General features: G+C 37.9%; 3 protein-coding genes across 3 annotated transcripts; all 3 read left to right on the plus strand.

Moving 5' to 3' along the window:
* Positions 2917–4700, plus strand: LOC18788735 (heavy metal-associated isoprenylated plant protein 20). Its single transcript, XM_007225942.2, has 3 exons — positions 2917–3117; positions 3291–3366; positions 4194–4700. The coding sequence occupies exons 1-3, from the start codon at positions 3046–3048 to the stop codon at positions 4484–4486; spliced, it is 441 nt and encodes a 146-aa protein (XP_007226004.1). The 5' UTR covers positions 2917–3045; the 3' UTR covers positions 4487–4700.
* LOC18792360 (heavy metal-associated isoprenylated plant protein 37) lies at positions 9979–12229 on the plus strand. Its single transcript, XM_007223026.2, has 3 exons — positions 9979–10267; positions 10401–10476; positions 10902–12229. The coding sequence occupies exons 1-3, from the start codon at positions 10229–10231 to the stop codon at positions 11945–11947; spliced, it is 1161 nt and encodes a 386-aa protein (XP_007223088.1). The 5' UTR covers positions 9979–10228; the 3' UTR covers positions 11948–12229.
* Positions 16222–19705, plus strand: LOC18789540 (multicopper oxidase LPR1). Its single transcript, XM_007222302.2, has 3 exons — positions 16222–16663; positions 17122–18576; positions 19241–19705. The coding sequence occupies exons 1-3, from the start codon at positions 16436–16438 to the stop codon at positions 19292–19294; spliced, it is 1737 nt and encodes a 578-aa protein (XP_007222364.1). The 5' UTR covers positions 16222–16435; the 3' UTR covers positions 19295–19705.

The raw sequence follows: 21612 nt of genomic DNA on the forward strand, positions 1-21612 counted from the left end.
CAACGCAATCTTAAATTACATCATTTTAATTTTCAACGTTTTAAATGGGGCTTTTGAAACTACATTAATTGTATATGTAAATATGCGTATGACTTTTTTAGTGAGCCTAGTATCATGCTAAGATCAGGTGGAACTTGTGATGATCACATCGAATCAGATGAAAACGAGTGGTGATCAAGGTAAAGTTTCTTACACGAATTAAAGATCAAAGTTATTGAAAACCCAATTTTTTTTTAAACACATTACTTGTAAGAATATATTTTTAGTGACACTAACATGGATGCGCCTACAACGACGTTTACCAAAGCCCCAACAAACTCGCCTACACATATATCATCACTTCCGATTTGCATGACCTTCCAGTAAATTTCCAAAATTATGTGGCCTTCTATACTTCACTTCGATTTTGCTCTTGACCAGTCAAACTGTTGATTGTTAAAACCAGCACTCAACTATATATATATATATATATATATATATATATATATATATATTTCATCAATACAATTAAGCACACAAACCAGCACGCAAATATATATATATATATATATATATATACATATACGTATGTATATAATCATAGGCTGATCAATCAAGAATCTGAAAACAGATGCTGGAATGAAATGATTGGATGGTTTTTTTTTTTAAAAAAAAAAATTTAGGAAGATGCCAAGTTGTTGAAAGATTCATGAAAGCCAACTCATTAGTAGTACGTACTTGGTTTTGTTGCTGTCATGATGATGATGACCGGTGCTTCAAATCAAACAGCGGGGTAATTTGCTCAAATTAATATCTTTTTTCAGGGTGTAGACAATCTGTAAAGTTGGTGCAGCTTGTGGTTAGACTTTCTCGTCGTTTACACATATGGTGACTTTTAGTTGTCCTTCATTTAAGGGTTTGAGGAGCCCTACATGCAAAGTTATGATCCTAAGAAGTCTCGGGTGGGGAGGTCCGACCACATCATTGATCACTCTCACAATGATGAAGGACCTGTACATTTGGGGTGGGACCAGTGCAACGCCGAGAAAGCTCTTGTTACAATAATCCACACAAATGATGTGGTTGAACCGCCTCACTTAAGACTCTATGATCATATGAAAAATATCACGATCTTTAGGCTAAGTCTAACTAGCATCTAGCCTCCTACATAATAATTGAACACCTTTTTTCCTGCCGTTCCAAATTTACTTGTTCTCATGCTTGTATCTATTAAATTTATATTCTTTGTTGTTCTAATTCAAAAGAGGAGTAAAGGACAAACTGATGAATGAAATATTTCCGGAATAGTACATTTCCTTTTGGAAATTTGAAGAAGCCCATTCTTGGTGGGGTGCCAATAATTATCAATGCATGTTGACTCATGCCACTCATGAACTACATAACATAATTGTAGAAAATGACATGCAAATCACAGATGAATTATGGAGCAAGAGCAAGCTATGTGTCAAGGCATGCAAACCAAGAAAAATTCCCCGAGTAGATGCTATATAGCTAGCTAAAGGAGAGGTAGACCAGAACTTGATATGGGCTCAGACCGAAAAAGTAGCTTTCTTCTAGCGATGTTTCACCTAATCTCTTGAATAATTGGACCCATAACATAAATTCCATTGTTTTCTTCTCAACCTCAAGAACCATACAAACTTCAGATTTTTGCATGACATATTTATTGTGCCCTGTTTTCTCCTCCTTTATTGACTTGCAATGGGTTTGTGATTCACGAATCATTATAGAATACTACAATAATATAGTCACGTAGTATATTTTATATATGTATTATAATAATATAAATGGATATTATTGATATTATTCCTTAAAAATGAAAAAAAAAAACTCAATTGTCCACCCGTATATTAGAATATGTATATAAAATATATCGCGTAACTGTATTACTATAGTATTCTATAATTTTTCGTGATTCACGCATGAAATGAAAATATTTGTGTGTTTAGTTGATGTATTAAATGAAATTATGACATTTTCACATTTCAACTCATGATTGAGTTCAGACAATGTGGTACCGCGTATAATTGGGAAAAACGTGGGCTGAGCAACACTTTCATTTCATTTCATCCTGGCAAATGATGCAAGACAGATGGACTCAGTATCATTCAATTGTTTATTCCTTCAAAACCTGTGTAAGTGAGAACCATCACCGTCATACAGCAAATATTTGAAACAAGTTCATCACCGGAAGCTGCTGAAAAAAAATTTAAATATATTCATCACCAGAGGGAAAAATAAAAATAAAATAAAGAAAGCATCATATATATATATATATATGTGACCTTGATTTCAAGAAAATTAAGTAAACTAATATTACTTGATTTTAATTAATGATTTGGATGCGCGTAAACCAAGGTGCATGTTGGGCATACACATAACTAAAAAAAGATTGCTACAGTTATTTTTATTCTTTTTTTGTGTGGCAACATTTGTGCATGATTTGTTTCTTTACTTTCTTTTAGGTGGCAAAAACTGATAGTAGGCCATTGAACAGAACAGTTCCCTTTTCTTTGGGCTCAAGAAAGCAGCAAGATGACAGCTTCCCACTAAGCTGTCAAACGCACGTAACCAATGAGGCCAGAGCAGCTTCTGGAAACTCCCTTCTGATTTATATATATATTTTTTTTTTTTCCTTTTAACAGGAAAAAATTCTTATCACTGGTTTAATTTTTGGGCCCTAAGCAGAAGCCAACAAAATAATGCCAAGTTGCTGGGCATGATATCTTGGAGATTAGCATGAATTGGGGACACACGTCATTATCTGGTGCATACAAGATTAAATTTTAAACACGACTTTGCACCCAGAGTTAATTTCTCTTAAGTAATGCCCACCATATACAATTAACATCTCATAAACAGTAGGCATAGGACCAGGCCACACCACACTTATATATATCTCTGTTGTCACCCCAAAATACTGTCTTTGTCTTGCAGCAAACACTCTCTTTCCTTCTCTCTCTCTCTCTCTCTCTCTCTCTCTCTCTCTCTCTCATTCTAAAACACAAAGAAACTTCACTGCTGCTTTGCCTTCGCTGATCAACTATGGGTGCTCTGGACGCTCTTTCAGACTATTTCACAATCTCCAAACCAAGAAGGAAACGAAAGCCAATGCAGGTATATCATCGAAAGATTCAAAACCAAAACCAAGTCTATATGTTTGGTTCTTGCTCTTCTGCTTTAGTTGCTTTGTCTTCCTTCAGACTAAAGGCTTTAGTTAGTTCTGTCTGTCTTCAGTGGCTATAAATACGTAACTCACTTCTCTTTCTGTTCTTGTTCAATTTGTTCAGACAGTTGAAATCAAGGTGAAAATGGACTGTGATGGCTGTGAAAGGAAAGTTAAAAATGCTGTCTCTAACATGAAAGGTTCAAAGCTTAAGCTCTCTCTCTCTCTCTCTCTCTCTCTCTCTCTCTATATATATATATATATATATATCATTTGCTCATAATCCAACATAACTTCTCTAAGATTAGGTCCCCAAGTCAGTCTGCTAAAATGATATTAGGAAGCCGATTATCCATCATTTTTGTCGAAAAAAAAGAAAATTGAAGCAGAAATGCATGTTATGGTTATCAGAGCCCATCAGCCTGGACAGGACAACTCATTAATAAGTTTTACCGACACTTTTTACTTTTGGTCTCCTCCTCCTCCTCCTCCACTAGAAAAGCAGGGAAAATCTAGAGAGACAGAGAGCAAACAAAACAACACTTGATACAAAGTTTCTGAGCTTCCTCGTAAAGGGAAACTACAAAGTCTCTGGAACAGAGATATTACTTTGACTCTCTTCTCTTTCTGCCCAGTACGCAAAAGTAGTGGTACAAGTAAACATCTGGCATCGTTAGCTTTTTCTGTTTGAAACCATACATCTTTAGAGCCTCATACAGTATATGCTGTGACTCAATAATAAATGCAATGCAAAAATCTGAAAATCCAAATAGACCCTTACCAATATATAATTATTGTTGAAGGTCACAGTTACCAACATTACTTTCTGTTTACTTAATTATTCACAAAGGGTAGCGTAATTTCAGAATTTTATGTAATCACACAACATTTTCTAATACCAGAAACAAATGTAATGTCCTTTTTTATCATGGTATAATATAAGTTCGTAACTATTACATAGGGGACAACGGACCCCTGTTAATTAAACTATTAGCGAGACTAATTCTTGTCAACTTAATTAATTCAGGTGCTAAACAAGTTGAGGTTAACAGAAAGCAGAGCCGGGTGACGGTGACGGGGTATGTGGAACCGAACAAGGTGTTAAAGAAAGTGAAGAGCACAGGAAAGAAAGCGGAACTTTGGCCCTATGTCCCTTACAACTTGGTGGCTTATCCTTATGTGACCGGAGCTTATGACAAGAAGGCTCCCTCTGGTTATGTGAGGAACGTGGCTCAGGCACTTCCTAGCCCAGGTGCACCAGACGACAAGTACACCACTATGTTTAGCGATGAAAACCCAAATGCTTGTTCCATCATGTGATATGATGTAATTAATTAAGCTTGTATTTGTTAGTAATGAAATTATGTACTTAATTAAAAGGGATGGAGTTGACTAGCTAACTAGATTGTCCGCGGATTAAGATATAGATCTCCTGCCACTTTGTACTTTGAGTTTGTGTTTAGGTTGTTCTCTTTCTTTCCTCCTTAATGTTAATTAGGGTTGTTATTAATGAAATGATCTTCTGTTGTTGTAATTAGCTTGTCTGCTTGCTAGAACTTTAGGATCTCTTTTTGTCTTTCCTTTATTGGATTTTAGATTAGATATGTTTTGGGAAGATTAAAAGGGCAAGGAAGCACAGTACTGACATCAAATTAAAATAATACACAACTATATATAAATTTTAATCAAATCAATCGAGCACTACCATGTATTTTTGTGATAAAAAACAATTAAACAATCAAATCATTGTCGCTTAGATATGGGCGGTGTGATCTTAGCTATGTGGGCGAATAATTTGTTGGGTTTCTGAAGAGAAGTTTCTTCCAAAAGCTCAAGCCTTTTTTGAATTATTTTATAAGGGGACTTTGATACTCGTTTATTATTTATTTGACTATTTGATACATTGATTTTGTATTTGTACCCCACCAGCACAGCACCAATCAACCATGCACTTCCATTGCTTCCATTAGCATGATGCCATGAATGGAAAGATATGTCCAAAATGAGAGGAACGGAAAGGGCCATCGTCCTCTTCGTTGGGAACTTGAGAGAGAAGGTACGAATTGAGAGACTGCCAACACGTCCGTCCATATGCAAAAACAAACTTCTGTTTCAATTTGGTTATAATTAGACAAAAAAATATATATATATATATATTAATGCTGAATTATTCAGTGGCTTGGCAGTGCGTGTTGCATGGATCATCTGGGTAGTTGCCATGTGTAACAAGGCCGAAAGTGGACATGAAAATTCAAAGCCCCCTCAATTTGCACAATTATTGAAGTCTTTTTTGGTTAAACTTTTGGTCTGAAGAGTTGCCACTTGCTAATATATTAACATTAATTAAAAAGATAAGCTCCGTGTAACTTTCACCACCCCACCTGCTACTATGACCATATAACTCACAGTCACAGTCTCACAGAGATAGATAGGCCTCATGTAACTTTCATTCAACCCCCCGATCGTTAACTTTAGCTGAATCTCAAATACATAATTAACGATGAGGAACAGTAGCCCATTTTTGGATCATATATCCATATATTTGGAACATTATTTTATTACCAGATTTAGGACATATCAATCAACACTATATATAATTAATTACAAGACAGTTTTAGCCAATGAATTGACACCACTTAGATTCTATCTCCAGTTTATCAAACCCAAATTCAAACTATTGGAAGATGACGAGTTTTCCAAAATAATACGAAAACATTGTTGATGCGAAAAAGTGGTTCTGCACGTATTTCGTCAACTTAGTGATTTTAGGCCTTCGGTAGGTGACTGTCTTTGGTAGATGTTCTACTGCAGAAGGGTGAATACCTACAAAAGGTTACGTTCGGTAAGTCCTTGGGGTACCGGTGTGGTACCGGCCGAAGGCTCTCCGATGCTTTAGTAAGTACGGTTTTAGTAATGTTAACTGACAGATTAATCGATAGCGTACCGTTGGTTCTGATCCTCTCCTTTTGGGGATTGGGGTCTTCTTAAATAGGCCTTGGGAGGTGTGCACTGTGCTCATAATTCCGATGTGGGACTGTGGACATGGATTGTGAGCATGACACGTGTCCGATGGTAAAAGGGGCCAAGATAGATGGCTCGGTAGGAAGCATGCCGAAGAGGATCTGTGATCAATATCGATCCTGTCCACGTGTTCGATGGTTATAGGCCGTTTCTTTCCGGTATAAACAAACATCATAGCCAAGTCCAACATGATAAAGATCAACTTCTTCTGGCGCAAATGATCTTATCATTTTTTAAGAAACGAAAAACTGACAAAAGTCTTCATCTTTCATATATTGTTTATTGACTTTACTTTCCTCACCCGGCTTTTGTGATCGTACAAAAAAGTGTACCATTATCATGTGTAGGTATCAAACTTTCTAATAGAAGTGGAGCAACGAGTTAAGGAATAATGCTTCTTAGAAACACATTGGTCGGTTTATGAGCAAAGTCTTGCGAAGAAAGGAGGGGGACATATACATACTGATTGATCATCAATGAGTCCCTTTTAAAAGTTTAAACTATGTTTTCCAACCAAAAATGAAAATAATTTCTTTAAACTATGTTTATGGTGGGCACGTGATGAAGATGCGTGTTCTTTGGCATGCTATTTTCGGTGGAAAAAGGATGTAACAGAATATATTTTGCGTTGGTCGGTTTCGTCTTTGGATTTTGGAAGTCTGAATTAGAATATGGGGCAAGCAAGATGCTCATTTCATTTGGGTTGTTGGAAAAAAGTAGACGTTATTATATTCTGAAAATAATGCAGGCCCAGAATGAAAAGTTACTGCTCGTGGAAAAGGCCCAATCCAGTTTGGTCCCAAAATCTGAATTGCTTATCAGGCAGTGTCATCTTCTTTCTTAACCCATAATTTTAAATTGGACTTTTTGCTATTTTTCTACAGCAATCAACCACACACGCTCACTGTCACTCATCCCAAAAGGCCCAAAACAGGATTTTGATGGACAAATATGCTAATTTGGAGGACGTGTGTTTTTTAAATGCATGAAAAAATGGATAGCAACAAGCAGTCACCTAACGTTCACCCCCACCTACACACACGTGCTTTCAATTTGCTCACCACTGGCACTCACCATTTGTTTTGTTTTTTGCTTCCATTCCACATGAGGATATGGATATGTGGTTTTGACAAAAGCTTGATCAACATCCAATACAAATTGCTTGCCACAGTCTCCAACAACTCCTAAAAGTGTATAAAGAAGAAGTAAATGGGAAAACAAAGTAGGGTTGGTTATACAAATAGTTGTCAACTAGTCATTGAAATCTAAGACGAAGAAGACCACCTCTTACTCAACCAATCAACTGGTTCACTTGGAGGCCTGGTTTGAAAGAACCAATAGGGTCAAAATCCTGGTCCAGTTCAGAAATCTCTCTTTCTACAGAGGCAGAATCTAAAGCAGATTAACTGCGGGTTCCAATGACATTTTGATTAGATGGATCATAACTCTTATTGCATGGGATCCCAAATTTGTGGGCCTTTTTTTTCTGCTGACCTGTACCTTAAACCATCCCAGATCCTCATGATCCCAAACCGCCCACTCATCACCCTTCAATTTACTGAGATGTGCTGATCTCAGAGAATACCAACCCCACCTCAACAAGAAAGTTTAAAACTCCAGGCTCTTAGCCAAACAAACAAGCCAGATACAGTTAAGGCTGAATTATTGCACTGGAGAATCATACAGAATCGTGAACAAGAAGTAAAGCAATAAAAGAAAGAGCGGTATTTTGAGCTTTGGGAAGGACAAGAATATATAGCATGCAGGTGCTATGGAACGAGTAATGATGGCCCTCTCCTTATCTCCTAGGCTAGGCCTGACCTGATTAGCGCTCTCACTTTTACCTTTGTGTGATTGCGTGCTGCCTCTTGGCCTCATAAGCCCTTTGGCAGAATAGAAAATTGCTACAAATGGTTGAAATAAGAGCAAGCGTGTTTGGAAATTGTGAACCATAAAAGGGTTTTGAAAAAATGAACTTTCTCTGTCTTCTTAGTTTTTCCCATTTCAATTCAATCCCCAGATACAAGCTCAACTATGGTAAAGTACTTCAGAAGATAATAAACCAACGATCTGCTTTTTATTTCTTATCTTAATTTTTCTGCTATACAAAGTCTTTTGGTGAATTAAATTTTGAACCACTTGGAAAACAGTTGTTTTCTTCATATTAAACCATTACTTGATTACTTGATCACGAGAGTAACCAAACCAGCAACCACTTCAATGGACAGTAAAGTATCCAACGAACCCTAGGATGGTAGCCACACCCACACCCACAGCTACTTTTTGTGTTTTTTTCGTATCTTTCTCATTAAACTCAAACATCCTGCACAAATGCTATGACTTAAACTCGTAATCTTTTCGAGATAACCACAGCTAATAATATATTGCGTTTTATTGCATTTGCATTGGTAACTATTAACCAGTCTTTTACATGCGTTTGTTGCAATTTATTTTTCTGTTTCTTGGAAAGCTATTTTGGTCATTGTAGCAATAAATTAGTCAGATTGGAATGTCAATTGGAGGCAGGTCCATGTGACACTTTAGGCTGCCGCAGAAAACTGGTACACCTTTAAGAAAAAATGTCAAGTTGGTCTTCTGTTGTTGGAAAAGTGGTTTTCTTTTTGCCACCTGCATATTTTATCTCACGCTGTTCACCATTGGACTATGATTTGACTATGCCTTCCATCCAAAGTACACTACCTCTCAGCATTTTATCTCAACCTAAAAACATAAAGTATAATGATTAAAAACTTGAACACAAATATTAAACGCATACGATTTGAATATTAAGCATGCTGAGAAAACAAGATAATAAATTAGAGAAGCCAGCGAATTGTGTTGTATCGTTTTCTGTGTGTAAACCGCAAAAGCTCATTCGTTTATTTCATTTGTTTTTTCCTTCAGACTTGCATTATTTCACTTCGTTTTGTTTGCTTGTTTCACGGAATCAAATTGTGCTTTGGTTGTTGTGGCACAACACTACCAGTCAAACCAATATTAATTTACTTCATTCATATTTTAATATGTATAGGCAATCCCCGTATAAAATTACATGGCCTGTATGTATGGGGTTAAAGCACAAAATTAGAAAATGAGAGGGAAACTTTTGGAAATAATGGTAAATGTAGGAGGGGTAAAGTGAAAACCCACTGTCCTCGTAACTGAAACCCTATTTGTCTTGCACCCCACGGTTCAGCAACTCTGACCCCACCACTCACGGGGATATGTGACCAACGTTCATTTTAATTATTGGTCCCATATTATTTTTTAATTATTTTTCACGTTTTTTTTTTTTTGCAGTTTCTTCAGTCAGATACTGAAAAATGGGCCGGCAGGCCCAAATTAAGTTTTTTTTTTTTTTTTTTTTTTGGTTTCAAATTTTGAAACGTGAATGTGTGTTTTTTTCTTAAAGAAGCCCGTCGGGCTACGTCTTTAACCAACAATTAAAATAGAATACAGCTGTAGTGTTGTTGTAGTATGTAGATAATTCACAACGGTCATGTTCCTGTTCTTCTTTATTGTTTTTACTCTCCAGTATTTAACGTTAAATCACATCATATCAGAATTCAGAATGCCCTCAGAGGACCCATCTCTCTCTCTCTCATAAATTAACTCCTCTGACTTTCATTTCTCCTCTTCTCTCTGTCACTGTAATTTGTATCTTCTGCTTTTTCCCTTTGGTTTGTACTCTCATTGTCTTTTTTACTTAAATCAAATAGAATATACATATTGAAGCACAAGCCTCAAGTGACAAGACCCATGTGCTTTTCCTTTGTTTGCTTTTGAGGAGAAACTGAAGAGGGAGAGAGAAAGAGAGAAAATTATAAACAAAGAAATTGAGAAGCATCATCTATCTACTTCTACAAGTAGTATCCGAGAAGTAGAAAAACTCACATACTCAGTACACTGTACACCCCAAAAAATAGTTAAGTATACAACTCAACTCTTCCCCCTCCTCCCAACAGCTAAACTGGGCATTATCCTTTCACTTCTTTTATAGCAGAGAAAAAGAGAACTTTCACTCCAAACTGCTTTGAAGAGATGACTAAAGAAGAAGACTTTAAGCTCCTCAAGATCCAGGTCTTTTTCTCTTCTATTTTATTTGTTTACATTATTTTTATGCAGACAGCAAAGTTGGATGTTGGTCTTTTCCTGAAGAATATTTGTTGTTTTTGTTTTTGTTGTTGTTGTTTCCTTCCATTTTCATCTACAGACTTGTGTTCTCAAAGTGAACATACATTGTGATGGGTGTAAGCAGAAAGTGAAGAAACTCCTTCAGAGAATTGAAGGTGCTCACTTTCTTCTCATCTTTCTACTTGTTTATGTTCTTGTCTTCTAATTGGTGAATAACTTACTACCACTCTGCTTCTCCTCCCTTTTTCTCTGTATAACCATTATTGTAAGAATTTGATAAAATAGGCTACATGTAAAAACATACCATTTTTTTTAGCATTAACACCGAGTTTCTCAAATTTCCGTCATTTTTTTAGCATCCTTTTGAACATCAGACTTTTTATCTTGTTATCTATCACAATTTAGATACAATATGGGAAAATTAGTCATATTCCTTGCACAATAATTTTACACAAGTTAAGAGTTCCATGTGAGGACAGTATTTTCACCCTTGAGGCATGTAACTGCAAGTTTTGCAGAAATTTCTCACCCATGGCGCTTAAAAGTTAACCCTTTTAGTACGTTCACCCATTTTCTGCAGGTGTTTACCAAGTAAATATCGATGCTGATCAGCAGAAAGTCACGGTTTCTGGAAATGTCGATTCTGCCACTTTGATCAAGAAACTGACCAGAGCTGGCAAACATGCTGAGCTTTGGTCCCAGAAATCCAATCAAAGCCAGAAGCAAAAGAACAACTGCATCAAAGATGACAAGAACAACAAGGGTCAAAGACAGGGCATTATCAAGAACCTTGAAGCTTTCAAAAACCAGCAAAAGTTTCCTTCCTTCAGTTCTGAAGAAGATGATGAATACTTTGATGATGACGAAGAAGACGAAGAGGACGAGTTTCGGCTAATCAGGGAGAAAGTTAATCAGTTGGGTATGCTCAGGCAACAAGCAATTGATGCAAACAATGGAAAGAAAGGTGCTGGAGTCATTAATGCTGCAGCTGCCAACAATGTTGGCAATGTAAATGCTGGAAAGCAGGGGCACGCAAATCAGAACATGGGTATGAAGCCAAGTCCAGGTGGGATTGATCCAAAAACAATGGCTGCTCTGAAGATGAGCAATGCACATTTAGGTGGTGGAAACATCAATGCAGGGGAAGGCAAAAGGGGGAACATGAATGACCTGAGTACCATGATGAATTTGGCTGGTTTCCATGGAAATGGTGCTAATGCTACTGCTGCCTTGGGGCCCAACTCCAATGGCCTGGGAGGGTTTCAAGCTCCAGCAAACAGTGGGTACAGCCATCATCAGGCATCAAATGCAGAGTTTCCAAATGGTGCTGGTTATTCTACAGGGCAATATCCGGCATCTATGCTGATGAACTCAAATGGTTTCAGCCATCCATCCCAGATGATGAACATGAACATGAACATGCAGGCGAGGCAAGCTATGCAGCAACAGCAGCCCCAGATGATGTATCACAGGTCCCCATTTGTTCCTCCTAGTACTGGCTATTACTATAATTACAGCCCTAGCCCTGCCCCATACCCTTACAGTGCTGAACCTAATTACAGTGGTAACAACACTGCAGCCCATATGTTCAATGATGAGAACACAAGCAGCTGCTCAATTATGTAATGCTGTTCTCAATTATTATGTTTGTAGAGATGTAGAAGAGAATGTTGTTTCAGATGAAATTCTCTGTTAGTGGGGTTAGTTAGTGGCTTTTGTTGACTGTTCTGCAGTGTGGTCAGGAGGAGGGAAATATGGATTAGGATTTAAGTGTTTGTTCGAGTGAATCTCATCACTTATCTGTGTATCTGTGTAGTAGTGTTGAAGATAATATTCCCTTTCTTATTTTAGTTATTTCTTTGTTTCAGGACTAACTATGCTATGCTAGTAAATAATTAATCTTTAGAATGGTTGATTTTCTTTTTCTTTTTTATATCATGGTAGTCTGGTTCTTTTGGTGCTATGTCAATTTTGGAATTGCATTAATTTATACCACCATGGCAGACAGCGTTGTTTTGGATACCGCATCATGCTCTGGGGACATGATAGGATGATATTTGTGCAGAGTTAGGAACAGAACAGCTAGGTTGACAATTTATTTCTAGTTCTGCAAATGTAAATATAGTATTTGCACATGAGGCAGATTTGCACGTTTATGTCGCGTGCGTCTTTACTTTTTGTGTGCGTACAAAGTTGACAACCGACAGGACCACACACTCAGGCTTAAGCCTTGTAGCCTTGTAGCTGGTGGTGCCAACTTGCAGCTTGTGAATTTGTTTAATCATACGTATTGTGTGGTGCTGTTGTGCTGTGGTTGGGATGTATGCAAAATAATACAACTTTTTGGCAACATGGAAGTGAAGGGAAAGTTTATAGGTATTTTTAAGCAAAATTTTGGAGAAGTGGTCAACAGAAGTCAATGAGGAAAAGTGAGAACGAGGCTGCAAAATGGGAAGACCTATGACACTGAATAGGGTAAGTGATGCTAAAGTGGATGCATGTGCGGACTGACTTAGGCACTCTGTCTGCCCACAAAGGCCTCATTTCCACAACCCAAGGATTAAAATTGACACTACTTTCGGACCATTTGCTTAAAAAGTATCTCCTGCAGATTCAATTGCCTATATCAACAGGCTCTGCAACTATCTATCATAGCTATCGGTTCCAAGAACGAAAAAAGAACGGAAAGCAAATACATTAAGATGAATTAACGACAAACCCATGAATTTGGAGGGTCGGTTAGAAGCAGGGATGCAATCAAAGGTACACCCCTCCCCCACCCCAAACCAGCCACAGAGCAAATAGCCAAAAGGTCCTTGTTCAACTTAGGCCTGAAACCCTAGTTAGCCGATTGGCCTCTTTTTTTCTACATAAAGCCCAGACCAAAGGTCCAGTGCAGTGGTAGTTCTTTTTTTTTATTTTCTTCCGAGAAATTGAAGACAGATTGATATATTATGTAATGTAGTGTTTGTTTTCATTGTCTTCCCCTGTTAATCATAAAGCTGCTAATCATTTATTAATTAGCTTACATCTTGGTTGATATTTGATAATGCTTCGCCCCATCATGGCCCATGACAGAAGTGCTTTACACTCTGGAGATCCATTAGGGTCATCGCTTATTAATCTTGTATTCAATTCAAGCACTCATATCCTTCCTTCCCCACAAAAACAGATATTAATTTGTGATATAAATAGAAGGTAATGATGAGCCGCGTATATGATTCTGAAGAATGCTCTGTTTGCAAGTAAAAAAATGAACGAAAACAGCAGAAGATACAGAAAAAACAACCGCAGCTCATGGGATCAACTTGTCTCTGGACTGGACCACAACAAAGTCAGTCTTACTAAAAGCCTTCATGTCTACCTTTTCTGCACATTTGCATCACAGTCAGCGGTATTAATTCCCACGCTAATTAATTTCCTAAACCATGTACTTTATTGGGCTTTATGAGTTGCCTTGCCGCATGCATAAGCAGCCTATAGCCTGCCTTGATAGTTTCTTCTGCACTAACACTTGGAGAAAGTGGAAAGTCCAACTGTCTAAATTAAGAAGAAGTGGGAAAGCTTTATGTGGTGATGTGATGGTTTTCTACCGTCTAGCTTTTTGCTGGAACTGGAAGGATCGAAAGTTTGAGTTTTTGTTCTGTGGACATAACATAAAGCTCGTTAAGTACATATATTATTACCCCGAAAGTGAAGCAGACGAAACTGAACTATGTGGCCTCATATTGGTCTCTCCCTCAACAAGCCAAATATCAGGCCAGAAAAATCAAACACCACTAGTACTAGAAAGAATCAAGAAAAATCTCTGAGTTTTTAATCTTCTGATGTGATCGATGTCAAACTTTCAGTTGGATATGGAAAATCCTAATTAATATCCTTAATAACATAAGGTGTGCAAAACAGGTCATCCTAATCCTTTCAGAAAAAAGAAAAGGAGAAAAAAAAGGTCAGCCCAATCAAATGCATTGATTTGGGTCTATAAGAGCATGAGGGTATATTTTTTAGAGTGTAAAGTCACTTTTACATCTTATTTACATCTTCTGGGAGGGGGTATAAATGTGTTTTGTGTTTTTTGCTCCAATGAGAAGCGATGTAAATTCAAATATGTATATTCGATTTGTTCGTGATAATTCATTTTTGTGTTTTAACTTTTTAAAATTAATTTTGTGTGTGTTAGATTTATTTTATTTTTTCAAATAAATGGATCTAAAAAATTTAAATTTGGAGAAGATATGATTTTACCTACAAACTAACATAAAAATATCTATGTATAAATTTATAATTTATTTTAAACATTTTAAGGTATTTTTTCTAATATTTCATACCGTTGAAAGTGCAATGCAAATTGCATGAAATATGGCCTTCTATTTTGAATTCCAATCCATCTGAGCCTTTCATCATAGAGCTGTTGGGGATTGCAGCGCACCACTTGGTGTGCTGACGTCAAGCGGGGCCATCAACATAATTTTGTATGGTTGAAGAGGGATTCCAACCTTTTTTGTCCTTTTTTCTCTAATGGGTCTCGTCTACAAATGATGTAAAAAAAGATGCACATGTGCATTTAATTTTGCATCTCCACGATTATTATGCATTTTTACAACTATTTACACATTCCCATTACAGAATAATTTTAGTGACAAAATATGTATATTTAGCATACATTTGGCTTTACACCCTCATTGGAGATGCTCTAAACACATTACTTAACAGTAATCGATTAGTTATATCAGGCCATCTGTGTTGTTTCTTTGCTTTTTACATTTCCTATCATTTCTTAATCAGGTCAAAGGAGTGGCTAGTTTAGCTAAAGAGCAAAAGAAAGCAAAAAGATGCCAAATGACTTTTTAATCAGCGGTTGCAAAGAGGCACCCGCCTGAGCATAAATAAATTCTTCTTTGTAGTTGTTTTTTTACTAAGTCTGCGAAGATAAATTATTCTTAATTAGAGGGTTCCTGCTTCACAGGGAAGTTGCAATATGTTTGTTTTCCTTTATTGTTCTAGGAAAGATGATGGATATTTTTACACACATTGTTAATGTGTTATAAGAATTCAACTTGTGATAACTGGCTTGTAAATTAATACTTTTTTTTACTGGACTAGACTACACAGACTTTGTTTTCTTGTATTGATTTGCCATATGTTTGTTAGCAAATTAATCTTTATATTGTAGAAAACCAGCCCTCACATCATATCGTAACACAAGATTTTGAACATGAATTTTCTTCCTAAAATAACGTCATCAATTCAATGTAATAACAAAATTAACGCACAACATTAAAAAAGAAAAAATCAGAAACGGTCATAAATAGTCATGCTTACGCCTGCCTCGTGCTAGCGCGTTGTAGTTGAATGTGAACATGTGTATGTCAGTAGTGCTCCTTTTCAATTTTGGCCTGAAATACCGAAAAGGAAGGATCAGTTTATTCACACCAATGTTTCTCTTACGCTTTGTGCGTATATAGTGTGTGTGTGGAGTGGACTGTAAGGAAATGGACACCCAATGCTATTTTCATTTCATTTTAATCACTTTTTTAATAAAGTTTTCTTCGTTCAATCGAGATTCTCTTAAAAATCTCATTTCCATCTTTCTAATTACGTTCAATTATTATTATCGTTATTATTATTGTTCTGATGTTGAAGATATTATTTGGATGATTCTATTTTAAGATAAATTATACAAACGTTCAAGTAAATATTATTTTCTTCTCTAAAGAATAGACAGTGAGAGAATTTTGAAGTCAAATAAAAGTAGACGTTTACATGTCTTCTCTCCTGCATTGATTTCATTTTCATGATTTGGACACAACACAAAATCCAGACAAGGGGAGGACCTACCTACAAGGAAAATAAATGCTGTGTAGGCTTTATTCGGTGCTTCACTTTTTTTTTTCCTTGTAAATATATCCAAACAATGCAAATTTTTTTCTCCATTATATTCCGTCGATTCCCACCCATCCAAACAAGAAAGAAAAAACTCTCTCAACCTCTTCCCTTCCACAAAACACCCACTCAAAAGACCTCCCTGTCAAAACAGTAATCTCTTTCTCTCTCTTCGCTTCAAGTGCTTGTTTTTGCATGCAGTCAAGCTAGAGACTTGAGAGAGAGAGAGAGATGGTGAGTGTGCAGAGAATTTTGGTGTGCAATTACTTGCTAATATCATTAGCTGTTGTTCTGGGGTTCCCAAATGGTTCATGGGCAGAAGATAAGCTTGTGAATCTGACGAGGTTGAAGATGTTCGTGGATGAGCTTCCTGATATGCCCAAAATCAAGGCCTTCCATCTTGTCAATGGTGTCCCCAAACCCAAGTCACTCCAGATTGGCATGTACAAGATTAAATGGGTAATTAAAACATCTATTATTCTCATCAATTCGCCTTTATCTCCTGTTCTAACTATCTATTATTCTATTTTAATTCCTTATTAATTTGGCTTTTCCTAGTGTTTACTTCTCGGATGCTAATGTCTGCTTCATTAGACTTCATCTTCCTATCAAAAAAATAAAATTAGAATGAGGTTTTTTTTCCCCCAGAGGTTAATTCAATTAGACTCAGTCACTTATGTTGCTTCATGCATCTTAAAGTCTACTTCTCTGACATAATTCCGTATCCACAGTTGTAAAGCAACCCTGAATTAATTATTTTATTAAGTAATCAGACCGCAACATTTATTCCAATGTCACAATTTGGTCTTCTTTACCTTATTTTATCTAATTTTTTAACCATTCGTTGCCCATGTTTTTTTTTTATTTTTGCTTTGTAATCAGAGGTTGTCATTTTCTCTCTCTCTCTCCCTTCGCAGAAATTCCACAGAGACCTTCCCCCAACGCCAGTGTTCGCCTACGGCGCACGTTGGAGAACAGCAACAGTGCCTGGTCCAACAATTGAGGCCCTCCACGGAATTGATACCTACGTGACGTGGATGAATCGCCTCCCTTCAAAGCACATTCTGCCTTGGGATCCGACCATTCCAACGGCCCGAGCTGCCACTAACAAGGGCGTTCCTACTGTGGTGCACGTTCACGGTGCCATCGATGAACCGGCGAGTGATGGAAACGCAAACGCATGGTTTACCGCTCGATTTGAAGCCCGTGGCCCACTTTGGTCCAACCGTAAATATCACTACCGCAATCAGCAGCATCCTGGCAATCTATGGTACCATGATCATGCCATGGGCTTGACTCGAGTCAACCTCCTCGCTGGCTTGATTGGGGCCTACATTATTCGCCATCCTCAAGTTGAGGGCCCACTTGGTCTGCCCCGTGATGAATTCGATCGTACGTTGATCGTGTTCGATCGTAGCTTTCGCACCGATGGTTCCATATACATGAATTCCACGGGAAACAATCCCTCCATACACCCACAATGGCAGCCCGAATATTTTGGTGACGCAATTATTGTGAATGGAAAGGCATGGCCCCGGCTTACGGTACGACGCCGTAAATACAGGTTTCGAATTATCAACGCTAGCAATGCGAGATTCTTCAGGTTCTTCTTCACCAACGGTTTGAGATTTACCCACGTGGGGTCTGATTCTGCTTACATTGGGGAACCGGTTGAGACCAATGACATTTTACTGGGGCCATCTGAGATCACAGACGTGGTGGTTGACTTTTCAAAGTCAAAGAACGATAATGCTATCCTAGCCAATGATGCACCGTATCCTTACCCGTCTGGTGACCCTGTCAACGACGCGAACAGTAAGGTCATGAAGTTTCTCGTCGTTGGCCGTTCAGCTGTTGACACGTCGCGGATTCCAAAGAGGTTAATTTCCTACCCTGTCCCTGATTTATCCAGTGTGTCGCGCACCCGATATATCGCTATGTACGAGTACACGAGCGACATTGATGAGCCGACACATCTTTATTTGAACGGGAAACCATATGAGGCGCCGGTGACTGAGATCGCAAAAGCAGGGACCAGCGAGGTGTGGAACGTGATCAATTTAACGGAGGACAATCATCCCTTACACATCCACTTGGGACTGTTTGTTGTATTGGAACAGAGGGAGTTGGTGGATGTGGAGAAGTTCAAAGACTGTATGAACAAAACAAACGACGCCGTCAACTGCAATATAAGCAAGTATGCACGTGGCAAAAAGATAGACGTGCCAGCGTACGAGAAGGGGTGGAAGAACGTATTCAAGATGAGACCCGGGTCAGTGACCAAGATTCTTTTGAGATTTGCTTACCTACATACAAATGCATCCTACGAATTTGATCCAACAGTGGAGCCTGGTTACGTGTACCACTGCCACGTAAGTATACCATCCCACTGCATAACTTGCCAACATAATTTGGTTACAATTATTTGTTTAAGTGTTTATATTTGTATAAAATATTTTACATTTTTAGGAAAAAATAAGAAAGAAAATTGCACGATATGAGCCATATAACAATTAATATGACAAATTGGAATAAGGTTTTTGGGCTTGGATGGAGGGTCAGGGGATACCAAATACTAGAAATAGGTTAACAAGTCGTTCTATATTAGGGGTATATTATATCGACTACATATGTGCATTTTTATATTAACTATAAGATTTATCGAAATAGTAACTTTACTTAAGTTTAATGAAATAATTATGTGACTAATATGAAGATTCATATGAAAGATCCATATATAACACACTTACTATAGAATTTCGCTAGATTAACAAATAGGCTAACAGTTTTGTTTGTCTACGTTGTTGGGTAGCGTGCCTAATGTCTGAGTCCGAGCAGTCCAGTCCAAGAGATTCTAGACTCACAAATCATGTATTATGATGTATGGCATGAGAAGTGGTCCAGTCCAAAGTGCTTGCTTCTATTTAATTTGTTGTAGCAATGTTATTAGTCGTCGTAATTGTATATGCTGAAATTATCAATCTTGGTATAGTTTGAGATGATGGATTTAAAACGTTGATGTTTTATGTTGTGCAGATCTTGGATCATGAGGACAATGCGATGATGAGACCCTTAAAAGTCGTCCGTTGATAAGGAGAAAAACTTTCCTATTCCCGTTTTGTTGTTCCATTTTCTTTATCTTGCTCCTTCTGTTATCTTTTAGACGTGGGGAGATATAGAGAGAGATATTGAAATGGGAATATGAAAGTATTTCTCATTGAGAAGGCCGGCCAAAATCCATTACATTGGGTCTTTTATCATGTTGGTAGGGTAGAAGAATCAGTGATTACAGGTAGTTCTTTATCATAGAAGGCTTTTGAATAATTAGCAACTTCCGCTGCAAGGCAAGGTGGTGTCTTTGTCCTTTGTCACACACAAAAAAGAAAAAGAAAATTATAAATTGTAGTCTACCTAGTGCCTGAGATAAGGTCTGGTCAACAAAGATGTAATCACAGTTTGCAAATTGATCAGAAGTTTGTTACTTTGGTTCGAAGGGAATAATTATTGTTTATACCAAAATGAACAGCCCATGAGGACCAGACACATGGGCAAAATTGGGCTCGACTATGGTAGCCTTCGGTACCCTGCCTACTGATTCAGCGATTAAGGCAACCCCCCTTCTTCAGGACACGTGGTAGACCCATAATCGACGTCTATAGTCCCACATCGAAATTATAAACAATGTGCACACCTCCCAAGGCCTATAAAAGATGACCACTATCTCCAAACTGAGGTAATCAGAACTTACGGCATACTACCTATTAATATGTCAGTTTAAGCTTACTATATCAGTACTTACTCAAGAATCAGAGAGCCTTCCGCCAGTACCACACCGATGCCCAAGGGTCTTACCGAGCGTTTGTTGTCTTGCAGATCACGTGCTTTACCAAGGCCCCAAACCATACCGAAGGCCCAACATCACTAAGTTGAGCGGGAAAGAGGCCGAACCACTTTCTCGCGTCAACAATTATAATAATTATTGTTATTATTTTCACCACATCTAGCAACTTCACACTTTCTGTTCTTCCCCCTTTTTGTAAGGCTCTTTTCTCGCAATCATAAATCATGTGTTGGCGACTCACTACTATCATGCTTTTTCCGTGAACGTTGGGCTATTTGTATCATCTAGTTTTCTCTTACTTTGGACAACATGCTCTGTAAACGAAAATCTTTGTTGGTGAAAAATAAAAGAAAATCTTTGCAAATGATCTACTAGTGTAGTGATTTGGAGCAATTACTCATTTAGTTAAGGTTTTGAGTTCAAGTTCTAACATCCGTATAGTGTGTATGAATTTAGGCCCCGTTTGGTAGGCTAGACTGGACTGGATTGGATATATTACATTGGACTGGTTAGGATATAACTAGATTTGAAGCAGTTGTTTGGTGCAATAAACACCAAGTTGAGATTATATGACTGGAAAAAAAAATACAAAATAATTAAAATAATGAATACAATTCTCAAAAATGCAATTTGACTAATCTACCAGCAGAATTGCAAGTCCCCCATACAATTCAAAATCCAATCATGGAAAACACTTTCAGAGTCAAGTAAGCAAAATCTTCGGCTCTCTTGCCGGTACACCATCGAGCTGTCCATCTTCGTCTCTGAGCTCCCTACGGTCCCTAATAGACCAAGAAATCCAGAAGAGGGAATGGAACAGAGACAAGGATAGCCCCGAACCCGAACTTGAACTCGAACCCCAACCCTACAACTCAAACTCAAAGCGTGATTTCAATAACGAGCTGGAGAATGACCTTCTAGACCTGGACAAGGATGTGAAAGAGGAAGACGAAGACGAGGAGCAACATATCAGATGAGCAAGAATCGCAAGGGCCCATAAGATCTCAAGAACAGATCAGATCAGCAAGAATCTCAAGGCTCATCCTTCAAATCAGATCTCAAGTTTGGTCGGATCGACTGGAAGATGCAATGATCTGCGTGCAAACCAAACCAAACCACAGAGAGAGAGAGAGAGAGAGAGAGAGAGAGAGAGAGAGAGAGAGAGAGAGAGAGAGGGAGAGAGAGAGGGCAGCAAACCAAACCAGAGTAAGTAGCGAATAAAAGAAGAAGACGTGCTCGCAAGACTAGAGATGGCAACGGGTTGGGTAGGGGCCGGGTATAACAATACCATCCCCGTTCTCACTCTCCATCTTCGCCCCCGTCCCCTAACTCATTCCCGTTTAATAGGTTTTGGGGATTCCCCGTTCTCGTTCCCATTGGGGGACTATCCCCCATACCCGGCTCGAATCCCCGATTTTTTTTTTTGGGATAGAAAATAGGTATCAAACATTTTAATATTAAGTTTCATATTAAATTATCATTCAACACATCCAAATTAACCCTTCAACTCAACTATTCAAAATCACATCAATATGAAATTCCAGAGAAGATTAGGAAGAATTAGGGA

Source organism: Prunus persica, chromosome G1 (assembly GCF_000346465.2).
Source record: "Prunus persica cultivar Lovell chromosome G1, Prunus_persica_NCBIv2, whole genome shotgun sequence".
NCBI classification, from domain to species: Eukaryota; Viridiplantae; Streptophyta; class Magnoliopsida; order Rosales; family Rosaceae; genus Prunus; species Prunus persica.